This window comes from Felis catus, chromosome B4 (genome assembly GCF_018350175.1).
Source record: "Felis catus isolate Fca126 chromosome B4, F.catus_Fca126_mat1.0, whole genome shotgun sequence".
Lineage (NCBI taxonomy): Eukaryota > Metazoa > Chordata > Mammalia > Carnivora > Felidae > Felis > Felis catus.
The window spans coordinates 75,202,908-75,217,293 of record NC_058374.1 but is presented as its reverse complement, the minus strand read 5'-3'; the positions used below and the strand labels follow the sequence as shown (position 1 = coordinate 75,217,293).

Genomic DNA, 14,386 nt, shown 5'->3' with positions numbered 1-14,386 from the left:
TCGTGTCAAGGTCTTCTGACTCTCTGTACAGCCTCATTGCCATCCATTCAAGAAAGTCAAAGGGACCTCAAACTGACCCTTCCTTAGGACAGGGCCATGGGCATCAGAGTATAATATGACATCTTACTTCCCAGGGCAGTTTATGTCTCACTAATGGGGTTATTTATGAATCATACATTAATTTCTTTATTCTTTTACTTATTCAATAATCAAAAATGCTTTTCTAATCTCCTACATTAAAAGTAGAATAGTGTACAAGAGCTAGCTTTGTGATGTTTTCATGCATTTATTCTATAAACCTTTCCTAAGTACCTACTAAGTTCTAGGCATTGTGCTAAGCTCTGAGGATATAAAGATAAAAAACACTGACATGGTCCATGGCCTCATGGAACTTCTTTTTTTTTTTTTAATTTTTTTTCAATGTTTTTTATTTATTTTTGGGACAGAGAGAGACAGAGCATGAACGGGGGAGGGGCAGAGAGAGAGGGAGACACAGAATCGGAAACAGGCTCCAGGCTCCGAGCCATCAGCCCAGAGCCTGATGCGGGGCTCGAACTCACGGACCGCAAGATCGTGACCTGGCTGAAGTCGGACGCTTAACCCACTGCGCCACCCAGGCGCCCCATCATGGAACTTCTTAAAACACAGACATGAAACAAATTCATTCATTAAATATATACCGAGCCCTTTCTATATGTTAGGCACTCTTCTAAGTGCTAGGGATACAGTAATGACCAAAACAGGACAAATCTTTGAATTTACATCCCAGTGGAAGAGAAAGTTGATAATAAATGTATTATAAAATACCAGGTGCTGGTAAGTGTTGTAAGGACAAAGCAAAGTAATAAGACAAAGATTGACTGCAGGGGATAGGGAAAAGTTGAGGGAGGTTGGGAAGACCTCTCTTACATACCCTATTTAAAAAAAATTTTTTTTTTACAATTGTAGCAAGCATAATAAAGGAGAAACAAATGTAAAAAAGGAAATTGCAGTGGCAGAATGAAGAGTAAGGCCTTCCCTGAGGAAATGACCCTTGAGCTGAGACCTTAGTGTTCTTAACAGGATAGGCAAGGAAAGAGGAACAAAGATGATGGGTAGATTGGTGAGTAATGGAGTTGGTGGGAGGAGTTACAGTTCACTTCCCCTCACTGGACCAAAGTTTCCTCACCTATAAAGAGAGGACATTGGGTTCTATGAACTCCAATGAGTCCTTCAAATCAGAAAGGCATAGGTCCATGCTTGACCTATGCTTGACCTGAACGAGTACAGGATCTTTGTGAGTTTCTCTTTCCCTCTTTCCCATTGGATTTTTCTGTTATATGGAACTCCATCCAAGAGCATCTTCTATTATGAGTGGGCTCACTCTGAGTAAGTTTGTTGATGACTCTTTGACTCATATATTCAGCCCAAATATATTTCCTGAACTTCATGACCCAAATTCCTAGTGCCTCCTGGACACACCCTCACTGTCCCACAAGGCTCGTCAAACAACGTATTCAAAACTGTGTTTATTATCTTTGCCTCAAACATGTTCCTTTCCCTGGATCACCTATTTCAGTGAATGGGACCCCTCAGTCACCAAAGGCAGAAACCTGAGAATCAATTGTTTATTTACTTTCTTTCACCCTAACCAACAAATTGGTAATGACATCCTTTAGAATTCATCTCAGTGATATCTCTTAAATCTGCCTCCTCTTGTCTGCCCTCACTGTTGCAACCTCTGTTAACCCTTTATCATCTCTGACCAGGCTTACTGCTATACTCTACCAATTCTCCTTCCACAGAATGTTTGCAGGGATAATGATCTCATCTCCTTCAAATCCTTGTTTGAGTGACACTGTCTCAGTTTCTCCTCTCCTGACCACTCGATTTAAATTGTGTACCTCACCGCCCTCCTCTACCCCCTCGTTAACAATCTCTGTTTCCATGATCTATTATTTTACATAGCACATAGCACCTTCTAACACATTATGTTTAATTGTTAGGTCTATTATTTATCTTCTGAGTTTCCTAACTAGAATGTAAGCTCTGTGAAGCTTACATTACAAATTTTTGTAATGGCACACCCTAACAGTCTAGAACTCTACATGGCACATAGTAGATACTCAGTAAATACCTACTGAAAGGATGAGCTAATTGCCCTAACTATATGCTCCATGACCTTCTGCTCATCTTCCACATTTCTGTAGGGTTAATGCTTCTAAACTGCCAATTTGATCACATGACCTTCATGCTTGGCACCACATGTCCCTGTGTATCCTCCTGCACCCACTCATTCTGAGATAATGAAGTTCTTCAGAGAAGCACTATTATTTTATGCCTCCCTATATCTGATAATACCATTTCCTTTGCCTAGAACACTATCTTCTACTTTGTCTACTTAGTGGAGTAAATATCAGTCAAACTGTCTTAAGCATTACTTCTTTGTTTAACAGGTCATCCAGAGATAATTGATTCACGTTTTTGCCATTGCTGTATCCTGTGCATTATGTTATTACAGCCTTTATTTTGCTTCTTTATATGTCTATCTGCCTCTGTTAAATCCTAAGCCCTTTTGAGGGCAGGAATCATGTCTGAAGCAATTTTGTATTCTCAGGATCTGGTACAGAGCCCAGCACTAGGATGCTTATTCAAAATTTCCTGAATAAATGGGTATTAAAGTTCAAAGAAGCAGTTACAGAGGAGGCACTTTGGAATGCTGCATGTCACCAGAATTGAAGTAATAATGAGTGTGACCCAGAAGGAAACTCCTTGGTCTCATAGATTTTTATTTATACCTTTAAGCTGGAAGTCACATTTTTTTTTTAATAAGAGAGGCAGTCTTATTCATCTGAAATGACTCAGCTACATTATGTTTTCTTCCAGGGCCAGTAACTTTAATCATGAAAAATCTCACCATCGTTACCGAGTTTGTCCTCATGGGATTGTCCAGAAATCCCCAGATCCAGACCATCCTTTTTGCACTATTTCTGGTGATTTACCTCTTGACCCTAATGGGGAATGTGATGATGATCCTGGTGATCAGAACTGATTCTCACCTTAAGACACCCATGTACTTCTTCCTAGGTCACCTGTCATTTCTAGATCTCTGTCTTTCTTCAGTAACCATGCCCAAGATGCTGCAGAACTTACTAATGCAGAAGAAAACCGTATCTGTGTGGGGCTGTGTGACCCAGAGTTTCTTTCTCATATTCTCTGGGAGCACAGAGGCCTGCCTACTCTCTGCCATGGCATATGACCGCTATGCTGCCATCTGCCACCCTCTCCTCTACAGCATGGTTATGAATAGGCCTTTTTGTGTTGGGATGATAACTGCAGCATGGGCAGTGGGGTTCCTAAACTCCTTGCCAAACAGTCTTTTCACTTACAACTTACATTTCTGTGGCCCCAATATCATCCCTCACTTTTGCTGTGAGCTGCCTTCACTCTTCCCTCTCTCCTGCACTGACCCTACTGCCAATGAGGCCCTTCTTGCTGGGTCATGTGCACTGTTGGGATTTGTGACACTTCCCCTGATCCTCTTCTCTTATTCCAGAATCATCTCTGCCATCCTAAGCATACGTTCTTCTGAGGGTCAAGGCAAAGCCTTCTCTACCTGTTCTTCCCACCTTACTGTGGTGCTTTTGTATTATGGCACAGCTTTATTCAGATACATGACTCCCCTCTCCGGCTCCAAGTTGGAACAAGTGGTCTCCATTCAGTACAGTGTGATCACATCCTTGCTGAACCCCATCATCTACAGCCTCAAGAACCAGGAGGTGAAGGCAGCTCTGTATAAAATGTTGAAGCAATAAATGTGTCCTTCTGTGATGGAGAATTCCTATTGTATTTGGCTTGAAGACAGTGAGAAAACAGGTGATGAAATACATTCATAATGGCTAACTTGATCACTTTAAGAATATGCCATTTGATGAAAATAACCTCTTGGTAATAGAGGTTTAAGTGTGTGATTGCTTATTTTATTGTATTTGGCAAGAAAATTAAGTGAAGACTGAGAAAAAAGTACTAGAATGGAGTAGTGTAGACAAACTAAGTCCAAATATGTTTTTTTTGTCCAAGAGTTTTAGGATAGAGTTGAGTGTTTTTTTTTTTAAGATAGGAGTGTAAAATGTACTTCAAAGTGGAAAGTGGTTACTAATTGAATATGGTACTGAAAGAAGTTTGCTTCATCCACCTAACCTTGAGTAGCCTAAAAAACTGATATGCCTAGTTGCCAGAAAGCAAAGACACAGGTTGGTGGGGACCTGCCCTAGCCCATTCAAGGGGGAAAATAGTTTTTCAGGTGTTCTGGTGGTGACTAGGGTCTGGGATGAGATCTAGCTCTTTGGTGACTTGTTGGAACCCAAAAAATAGAATGACTATGGTCTCACAAAATGATGTTTTCATTCAGCCTTGAGGCTGTCAAGCCAATTAGTTCATTCAGTATTTCATGGCCTCATTAAACCAACCCCTTCTGAGTCCAGTGCCCATTACTGCTTTGACATATATTCAGTCAAATAAATTAATTTCTTGTCACAAAAGATTCATGGAGTGGGCATGGATTGCAAGAACATTGTTAAAATGTCAATACTACCCAAAGCAATCTACACATTTAATGCAATCCCTATCAAAATTCCCACCAGCATTTTTCACAGAACTAGAACAAACAATCCAAAAATTCGTATGGAACAGCAAAAGACCCCCAATTACCCAAAGCAACCTTGAAAAAGAAAATTAAAACTGGAGAGGTCACAATTCCGGATTTCAAGCTATGTTATGAAGCTGTAGTGATCAAGACAGTATGGTACTGGCACAGAAACAAACACATAGATCAGTGGAGCAGATAGAAAACCCAGAAATGGACCCACAACTGTATGGTCAACTAAACTTCAACAAAGCAGGAAAGAATATCCAATGGAAAAAAGACAGTCTCTTCAACAAATGATGCTGGGAAAACTGGATGGCAACATGCAGAAGAATGAACCTGGACCACTTTCTAACACCATACACAAAAATAAATTCAAAATGGATTAAAAAATAAATGTAAGACAGGAAACCATCAAAATCCTAGAGGAGAACACAGGAAGCAATCTCTTTGACCTCAATTGGAGCAACTTCTTACTAGACATGTCATTGAATGCAAGGAAAAGAAAATCAAGCATGAACTATCGGGACTTCATGAAGGTAAAAAGGTTTTGCACAGCAAAGGAAACAATCAACAGAATGAAAAGGCAGCCTATAGAATGGAGAAGATATTTGCAAATGGCATATCAGATCAAGGGTTAGTATCCAAAATCTATAAAGAATTTATCACACTTAACACCCATAAAACAAACAACCCAGTTAAGAAATGGGCAGAAGACATGAGTAGACATTTTTTGAAAGAAGACATCCAGATGGCTAACAGACACATGAAAAGATGCTCATCGTCATTCATTGTCAGGGAAATACAAATCAAAACCACGATGAGATATGACCTCACACCTGTCAGAATGGCTAAAATTAACAACACATGAAACAACAGTGTTGGGAGGAGGTGAAGAAAGGGGAACCCTCTTGCACTTTTGGTGGGAATGCAAACTGGAGCAGCCACTCTGGAGGAGAGTATGGGGGTTTCTCAAAAACCTGAAAATAGAACTATTGTATGATCCAGGAATTGTACTACTTCGTATACCCAAAGGATACAAAAATACAGATTCAAAGGGGCACATGCACCCCAATGTTTATAGCAGCATTATTAACAATAGCCAAACTATGGAGAGAGCCCACATGTCCATCTACTGATGAATGGATAAAGAAACCAAAATTGCACTGTGTGTTAACTAAAATTTAAATAGATAGCTAAATAAACAAATAAGATTCATGGAGTGAGGAGACAATAAACTCAAAACCCAAAGTATAGGCTGGCTCATATGATCCTCTTTAATGAAAATGTTAATATTAATCACTGTGTTTATACCCTTATAAGCATTAACCAAAAGTAAGGTTTTTTCTTTGGCATTTTCTTAATTTCTTACAAATCAAAATAATAAATATCGTTGGTTCATTTAATATTTTAATTATGAACTTTTAATCTTAAATATGTAATAAAGTCTAAGAAATTAGGGGAATGGATGGACAAGAAAGGTATTTTATAATTTTTAGAGATGTAAATATATAAAAATCAGTTTTCAGAAAAAATATACTTCATTTTGAAGTGTATTGCTAAAATATGGATAATGGTTTTATACAATAATAATTACCCTTGCATCAGTTCTAAGGATTGACATCATCTGATTTTGTCAAGGAAAAAGGGATTTTTTTTTTTTGAAATTTATTGTCAAATTGGTTTCCATACAACACCCAGTGCTCATCCCAAAAGGTGCCCTCTTCAGTACCCATCACCCACCCTCCCCTCCCTCCCACCCCCCATCAACCCTCAGTTTGTTCTCAGTTTTTAACAGTCTCTTATGCTTTGGAAAAAGGGATTTTAGTATGGAGTGTAGTAAATCATGTACCTCATGTGGTGCATCTGGTTCTCCTTAAGTGATCTAAATTTGAGATATGGTAGGAATAGAATTAACATGATTTAATGACTTTTTAAAGTTTATTTATTTCAAGAGAGAGAGAGAACGTGAACAGGAGAGGGGGAAAGAGGGAGAGAGAGAAAATCCCAAGAAGGCTCTGCGCTTCTGTCAGTGTAGGGCCCGACGTGGGGCTTGAACTCATGAACCATGAGATCATGACCTGAACCAAAACCAAGAGTTGGATGCTTAACTGACTGAGCCACCCAGGTGCCCAATTTAATGACTTTTAAAGAAACAGTTCATAATGACATCATTATGCTCCCACACTCAACTTTTAAAACATTCTTAAGAGAAACTTTCCAAAGTGGACATATTTATATATAGTATAGGGGCATAACTATACCCAGAATCCTTACCCAGACCACACCCTAATAAAGGATATGAATGAAGTCACATAAACTATGTAAATAGTCTGTCATCTATATCATGTAACCATTCCCTTCCTCATCTGCATCTTTGACAGATGGATCCAAGGACCAATCTATATAATCAATCTCCCCTCCCTTAGGAGACTGAGACAGTTATTGGCACATGCTTACATGTGTGCTTGCCACCTGCTCCTTTATTTTCAATTCTTACTGCAGACTCTTACGCAATAAGATCCCTAGTGGACTTCCCTACTTGCTTCACATATGCATACTATATGTATGAATTGTGTTGGTGAAAGCGTGGCTTACACTTAAACTGCAATCCCTCATTTTCTCACTTGCATTTCCACACCTATCTTAGTGCTATAAGTATTTTATGTTCTTGATTTATATTGCCCATATGCTTGCATAAGTTTTTGCATTAATTTATAGTCAAACCAACAGAATATTAGAGGGTCCGACAATGCTTATTTGCCAGGCCTGAGAATCATTTTTAAATCATGTTTTAATCTTTATCAATTTTATATGCATAAAATGCTACTTCTTTCATGTATTTGCATTTATTTTTTATCATAAATAACATTTAACATTTCTCAAATATTAAACGTTGGTATTTCTTCTTTTATCACTAGCATACCATTTTCCTGTTTGTTACTTCATTCATAGTATTATTTTTTTATTTGAATGATGTGTTTAAATTAGAAGGATATTAATCTTTTGCTATAAGTTGTTGCAAACTTTTCCAAAGTTTACCATTTTACTTCTATTGTTTTTATTTTTTAAACTGTGTTACGTAGCCATATCTATTTCTTTTTCTTTTTGTGTAATTTTCTCTGCTTTTAAGCTTACAAAATCCTTTACCATCTGTGTCCAAAAATTTTCTTCTAGTTTTTTGTGTGCCTTTTTTTTTTTTTTACATTTAATCCTTCTGGAATTTCTCTTGCCCATCCAAACAATCACAGCTCTGACCCTTGTTCAGTTCAGGGAGGCAGGGCTAGACACAGAAATGAATGAGAAACAAAGGAAAGACATTGAGTTAAAATAGTGTCAAGAGCCAAATAAACTATATGGATGAATTCTCAATAGTAGGTTTCCAACTAGAGTTAGTAAAGAGGATCTGAAACATAACTTTTGAACGGTTCTTCTGATTTATGTAAGGATAGGGAGGAAATGTGAAAAGTGTTTCATCTGCTCCTAGGTTTAAAACCCTCATCTATAATCTTAAGATTCCCAAATTATAAATTCATTCACAACTTTAAGAAACAGACTCATCTGTCCAATACCAATTGACAATTCTATGAAATTCTCCCAACATATCTTCCCAATTATATGTACCCTCTTCCACTGGTTATCCCATCCAATCCCTGACTTTAAATGTTGCCTCTGCTCCTATGAATCCCAAATATGTATCTCCACCCTGGACCTCTCCTGCAAGTTCCAAACTCATGTATTTAATTACCTACTTGACATCTCTTGGATATATAACAGGTATCTCAAATGTAACATGTTCAAATTGAAGTCATTATTTAAGTTAATGGCACCATAATTCATCCAAAACCTGAGAGTCATCTTTTGAGTCCTTATTTCTCTTTCTCCCAGCATATATTCAATACATAAATCCCAGTTGCTCTGTCTTCAAATTCATCCTGAATCTGGACACTTCTCATCACCTTCACCTCCACCAATCTAGTTCAAGCCATTATTTTCTCCCATCTGGACTCAGGGCTGGTATTCAAAATATTTAATAACCAGTAAGGCAAGAGTACAGAGCAATCAAAATAGATTCCCAACAGATAAAAATGGATTATGATTTTCTTGTCTGCCATGAATACTGGCTGAATATTAAACCAGCTAGGGAAAAAGGCAATAGCTTCCCAACTGATTTCACTGCTTCTATTATTGTCTCTTAAAGCTACAAACAAACAGAAAAAAAAAAAACAGACTGATGAACTTTTTAGAAAAGTTATAAAACAGATTATATCACTCCCCTAAAGAGGTAGAAAAGAAAAATCTATAGTTTCCTATCACATTGAAAGTCCAAACTTCCTTGATCTACAAGGCCCACAAAATTTGTCTTTTGTGGGCTTGGTGACCTCACTTCTCTTGTTTCTTCCTTTTTTTACTATACTCCAACCACACTGGCCTTATTACTGTTTCTCAAAGGCTCCAGATTTCTCCCCACTCAAGAGTTTTGCATTTGCTGTTTCCTCTACTGACATATTTTTCTCTGTATATTCACATGCCTTGTTCCTTCCCTTTAGGTTTTCCCTAAGAGTATTCTCATGGAATTATTTCCTGACTACCCTATATTAAATATTCTACCTTCTCCATTCTACTATTTATCACCAGCTAACAGTATTTATGTATATTTGTATTTACACTTGGTCCTCCCCAAAATAATATAAGCACCTTGAAAACAAAGACTTTATCTGTATTTTATGCAGCTAAAACAATATCTAGCCCGCAGGAGACAATCAAAACTATTTGATGGGATTTCCATGTCTAGCCATATGGATAACTGGTGCCAGATTTATCCTTCTACTCATAAATAACTAGAAAAATGAGCAAAATATCTGGAAAAGGTCCTGTTTGCCCCCACTAGAAAACAGGCAGCTCAGGATTTTGAATCCTGAAAGACAGGAAACAGATAAGGTGAGTCCTGGCTTTCTCACTGGAGGCACTTTATAGACCATGATTCAGGAGGGGAGAAAACAAGCAGAAAATGACAGTGTTGTTGAGTTAGGAGACACAGATTGAGTTCAAGAAGAGAAAGAAAGAGGGACTTGTGGGGAAGAGTGCTAGAAAGAAGAGATACTTAGACAAAAAATTTCAGAAATTTGAGTATAGAGCCCCATTAGCCTATGTTTAATGTTATGCTGTCTGTGAATCATTAAGTGAAACTCAAATAGGCCAAGTAAGCACCACTACTGTGAGAAGCTGTGAGAACAATTCCAAGAGATTTCACATGGCTGAGAGTACTTAGTGACCATCCAAAGTGGAAAACCACATTGAACACTTGTAGAATTCAAGAGTCCATAAAAATGTCATACTTTGAAGTGGGGCTAACATACCCTGCCCAATAATTAATACTAATTCTTCACAGATTCTTCCAAGAAGCAGAACAAGAGGTAACACTTCCCATCTCATTCTATTAGGCCACTATTACCTTTATACCAAAACCAGATAAAGACATCACAAGGAAATTGCAGTCCTCTAGGGAAAACCCTTGGGTAACATTAAACTCAATGATAAAAGATTAAATACTTTATCCTTAAAATAAAGAACAAGAGAAGGATGTCCATTCTTGCCACATTTATTCAGCATTGTCGTGGAGGATCTGGCCAGGGCAACCAGGCAAGTAAAAGAAATTAAAGGAATCCAGAAAGGAAAGGAGGAATTAAAACTATGTTCATTTGCAGATGATATGATCTGTACATGAAAAATCTAAGAAATCCACTAAAAATTATTAGTTCTAATAAAACTTATTAGAATTAGAACATAAGGGAAGGGAAACAAAAATAATATGAAAACAGGGAGGGGGACAAAACAGAAGAGACTCATAAATATGGAGAACAAACTGAGGGTTGCTGGAGGGGTTGTGGGAGGGGGAATGGGCTAAATGGGTAAGGGGCATTAAGGAATCTACTCCTAAAATCATTGTTGCACTAGATGCTAACTAACTTGGATGTAAATTTTAAAAAATAAAAAATAAAATTGAAAAAAAAGAATTAGAACTAACATTGAGCAAAGTTGCAGGATATAAAATCAATATATAAAAACCATTGTATTTCTATAAACTAGCAATGAACAATCCAAAAACAACATTAAGAAAATAATGCCATTTAGAATATCATTGAAAATAATAAAATACTTAGGAATGAATTTATTAAAATAAGTACAAAATTTATACTCTAAAAACTACAAACGATAAACACTATTGAAAGAAAACAATGGAAAGACATCCTATATTCATGTATCCAGTGTGGCTAGGTGAATAAAAAAATAAGATCCAGGGGCGCCTGGGTGGCGCAGTCAGTTAAGCGTCCGACTTCAGCCAGGTCACGATCTCGCGGTCCGTGAGTTCGAGCCCCGCATCGGGCTCTGGGCTGATGGCTCGGAGCCTGGAGCCTGTTTCCGATTCTGTGTCTCCCTCTCTCTCTGCCCCTCCCCCGTTCATGCTCTGTCTCTCTCTGTCCCAAAAATAAATAAACGTTGAAAAAAAATAAAAAAAAAATAAGATCCAACCATATGCTGCTTACAAGAGACCCCAGATTTAAGGACACACCTACACTCAAAGGGAAAGGATAGAAAAAGATATTCATGAAGGTGGAAACCAAAAGAAAATAGCTGTATTTATACCAGATAAAACAAACTTTATGCCCAAAACTATAACAAGAGCCAAAGAGGGTCATTACATAATAATAAAGGTGTAAACTTATCAAGAGAATATAACAATCATAAATATATATGCATCCAACATTGAAACACCTAAATATTTTAAGCAAATATTGAAAGATTTGAAGGGAGAAGTGGACAACAATAAAGTAATAGTAGAGGATTTCAATATCCCAATTTCATCGGTGGATATATCATCCAGAAAAAAGAACAATAAAGACATGTTGGACTTGAACCACACTTTAGATCAAATGGATCTAACAGACATTTATAGAACATTCCATCCAACAGCAGCAGAATATATATTCTTTTCAGTTGCACACAGAACATTCTCCAGGATAGATCATTTAATGGGCCACAAAAGATGTCTTTGCAAACCTAAGATGTAAATGTTTTCCAACCACAATGATATGAAACTAGAAGTCAACAAGAGATAAGATGGAAAATTTACAAACATGTAGGAACTAAACACACTTATGAACAACCAATATGTCAAAGAAGAAATTGAAATAGAAACAAAAAAACTTAAATGAAAATGGAAAAAAATATACCACACTCTATGGAATGCTGCAAAAGCAGTTCCTAGAGGGAAATTTATAGCAATAAATACCTAGATTGAGAAAACAGCCTAACTTTACACCTCAAGGAACTAGAATAAGATGAACAAATTAAGTCCAAAGTTAACGGAAGGAAGGAAATAACAAAGCTCAAAGTGGAACAAATGAAATGGACACGAGAAAAACAATAGAAAAGATCAATAAAACTAAGAGCTATTTTTAAAAAGATAAAATTGACAAACCTTTGGCTTGACTAAAAAAAAGAGATGACTCAGATACATAAAATCAATGAAAGGAAGATAACAATTGATACCACAGAAATACATAGGATCATACATACTGCTATGAACAAGTTTACTCTAACAAACTGGATAATCTAGAAGAATTGGATAAATTCCTGGAAACATAAAACCAAGCTGGACTGAACCATGAAGAAATAGAAAATCTGAACAGACCAATAATTAGTAAGGAGATTGAGTCAGTAATCTAAAATGCCCCAATGTAGAAAAGTTCAAGCCCAGAATGTTTCACAGGTGAATTCTGCCAAACATTTAAAGAATTAATGTCAATCCTTTTAAGACTCTTCCAAAAAAATTGAAGAGATAACACTCCCAAACTCATTTTATGAGGCCAGCCTTACTCTGATACCAAAGCCAGACAAGGACACTGCAAGAAAACTACAGGCTAATATCCTTGTTGAATATAGGTGAAAAAATTATCAACAAAATATTAGAAAACTGAATTCAACAATACATTAAAAGGGTCACAAACTATGATCAAGTGTGATCTATCCCTGGGATGCAAGGATGGTTCAATATAGGATGGCTCAATAAATGTAATACATCACATTAATAGGATGAGAGATAAAAATCATCATCTCAACAAATGCAGGAATGGTATTTGACAAAATTCAACATTCTTTCATGAAAAAACCCTCAACAAATTAAGTATAGAAAGAACATACTTCAACATAATAACATATATGAGAAACCCACAACTATCATCATATTCCACAGTGGAAGGTTGAAAGCTTTTCTTTAAATCAGGAAAAAGACAAAGAGGCCACTATCACTGCTCTTAATCAACATAATGTAAATCTTAGCTATAGCAAATACATAAGATATAGAAATAAAAGTTATCCAAATTGGAAAAGAAGAATTAAAATTGTCATTTTCAGATGATATCATCTTATATATAGAAAATTCTAAAGACTCAATAAAAAAAAACAGTTGGAACTAATCAACAAGTTCAGTAAAGTTGCTAGGCAGAAAACCAACATCTAGAAATCAGTTGCACTTCTATACAATAACAATGAAATACCTTAAAAAGAAGTAAAGAAAACCATCCCATTTACAATAGCATCAAAAATAATAAAATTCATGGGAATAAATTTAACCACAGAAGTGAAAGATCTGTATACTGAAAACTGTAAGACTTTGATGAAAGAAATTGAAGAAGGCAATCAAAAGATATCACATGTTCATGGATCAGAAAAATTAATATTGTTAGTGTCCATACTAGTCAAATCCACCAATGCAGATTCAAAGCAATTCCTATCAAAAAACAATTCCAATGGGGGCTCTTGAGTGGCTCAGTCAGTTAAGTATCTGACTTTGGCTCAGGTCATGATGTCACAGTTTGTGAGTTGGAGTGCCCATCAGGTGAGCTTGTGCTCCATTTGGGTGAGCTTGGGCCCCGCTTTGGGTGAACTTGAGCGCCACTTTGGGTGAGCCCTACTTCTCTCTCTCTCTCTCTCTTTTACCCACCCTCTCTCTCTCTGCCCCTCATGGGATTTGTTCTCTTTCCCTCTCTCTCTGCTCCTCGCTCACTTGCGTCCACTCTCTGTCTCTCAAAAAAAAAAAAAAAATTACAATGGCATTTTTCATGTAAAGAGACTAACAATTCTAAACCACAAAAGACTCCAAATAGCCACAGCAATCCTGACAAAGTACAAAGCTGGAGGCACCACACTTCTTGATTCCAAACTATACTACAAAGCTCTAGAAATTAGTATGGTGCTGAAATAAAAGTAGACACATAGATCAATTGTACAGAATAGAAAGCCCAGAAATAAATCCTGTATATACAGTTAACTAATATTTAACAAGTGAGCCAAGCACACCCAATGGATAAAGGATAGTCTTTTCAAAAAATGGTAGTGGTAAAACTGCATAACCACATGCAGAAATCAGACCCCTATTATACCTGACTCAGAAAAAGTAACTTGAAATGGCTTAAAGACTTAAAACTAAGACCTGAATTTTTTTTTTTTTTAGAAAGAGAGAAAGAGACAGCAAAACCAGGAGAGGGGCAAAGAAAGAGGGAGAGAGAGAATCTTAGGCAGGCTCCATGTTCAGCGTGGAGCCCAACATGGGGCTCTATCTCATGCCATGAGATCATGACCTGGCCAAAATCAAGAGTCAGACACTTAACTGACTGACCCACCCAAGTGCTCCAGACCTGAAAATTTTAAGCTCCTAGAAGAAAACAGAGCAATATCACTTTGACATTGGTCTTGGCA

The 14,386-nt window shown here is 37.0% G+C and overlaps 2 protein-coding genes across 2 annotated transcripts in view; both read left to right on the top strand.

Moving 5' to 3' along the window:
- ZNF641 (zinc finger protein 641) overlaps positions 1-14,386 on the top strand; it is a 165,539-nt gene that overhangs the window by 74,137 nt on the left and 77,016 nt on the right. The window lies entirely within an intron of this gene.
- Positions 540-4,846, top strand: LOC101098641 (olfactory receptor 8S1-like). Its single transcript, XM_045061689.1, has one exon. The coding sequence runs from the start codon at positions 2,883-2,885 to the stop codon at positions 3,792-3,794; it is 912 nt and encodes a 303-aa protein (XP_044917624.1). The 5' UTR covers positions 540-2,882; the 3' UTR covers positions 3,795-4,846.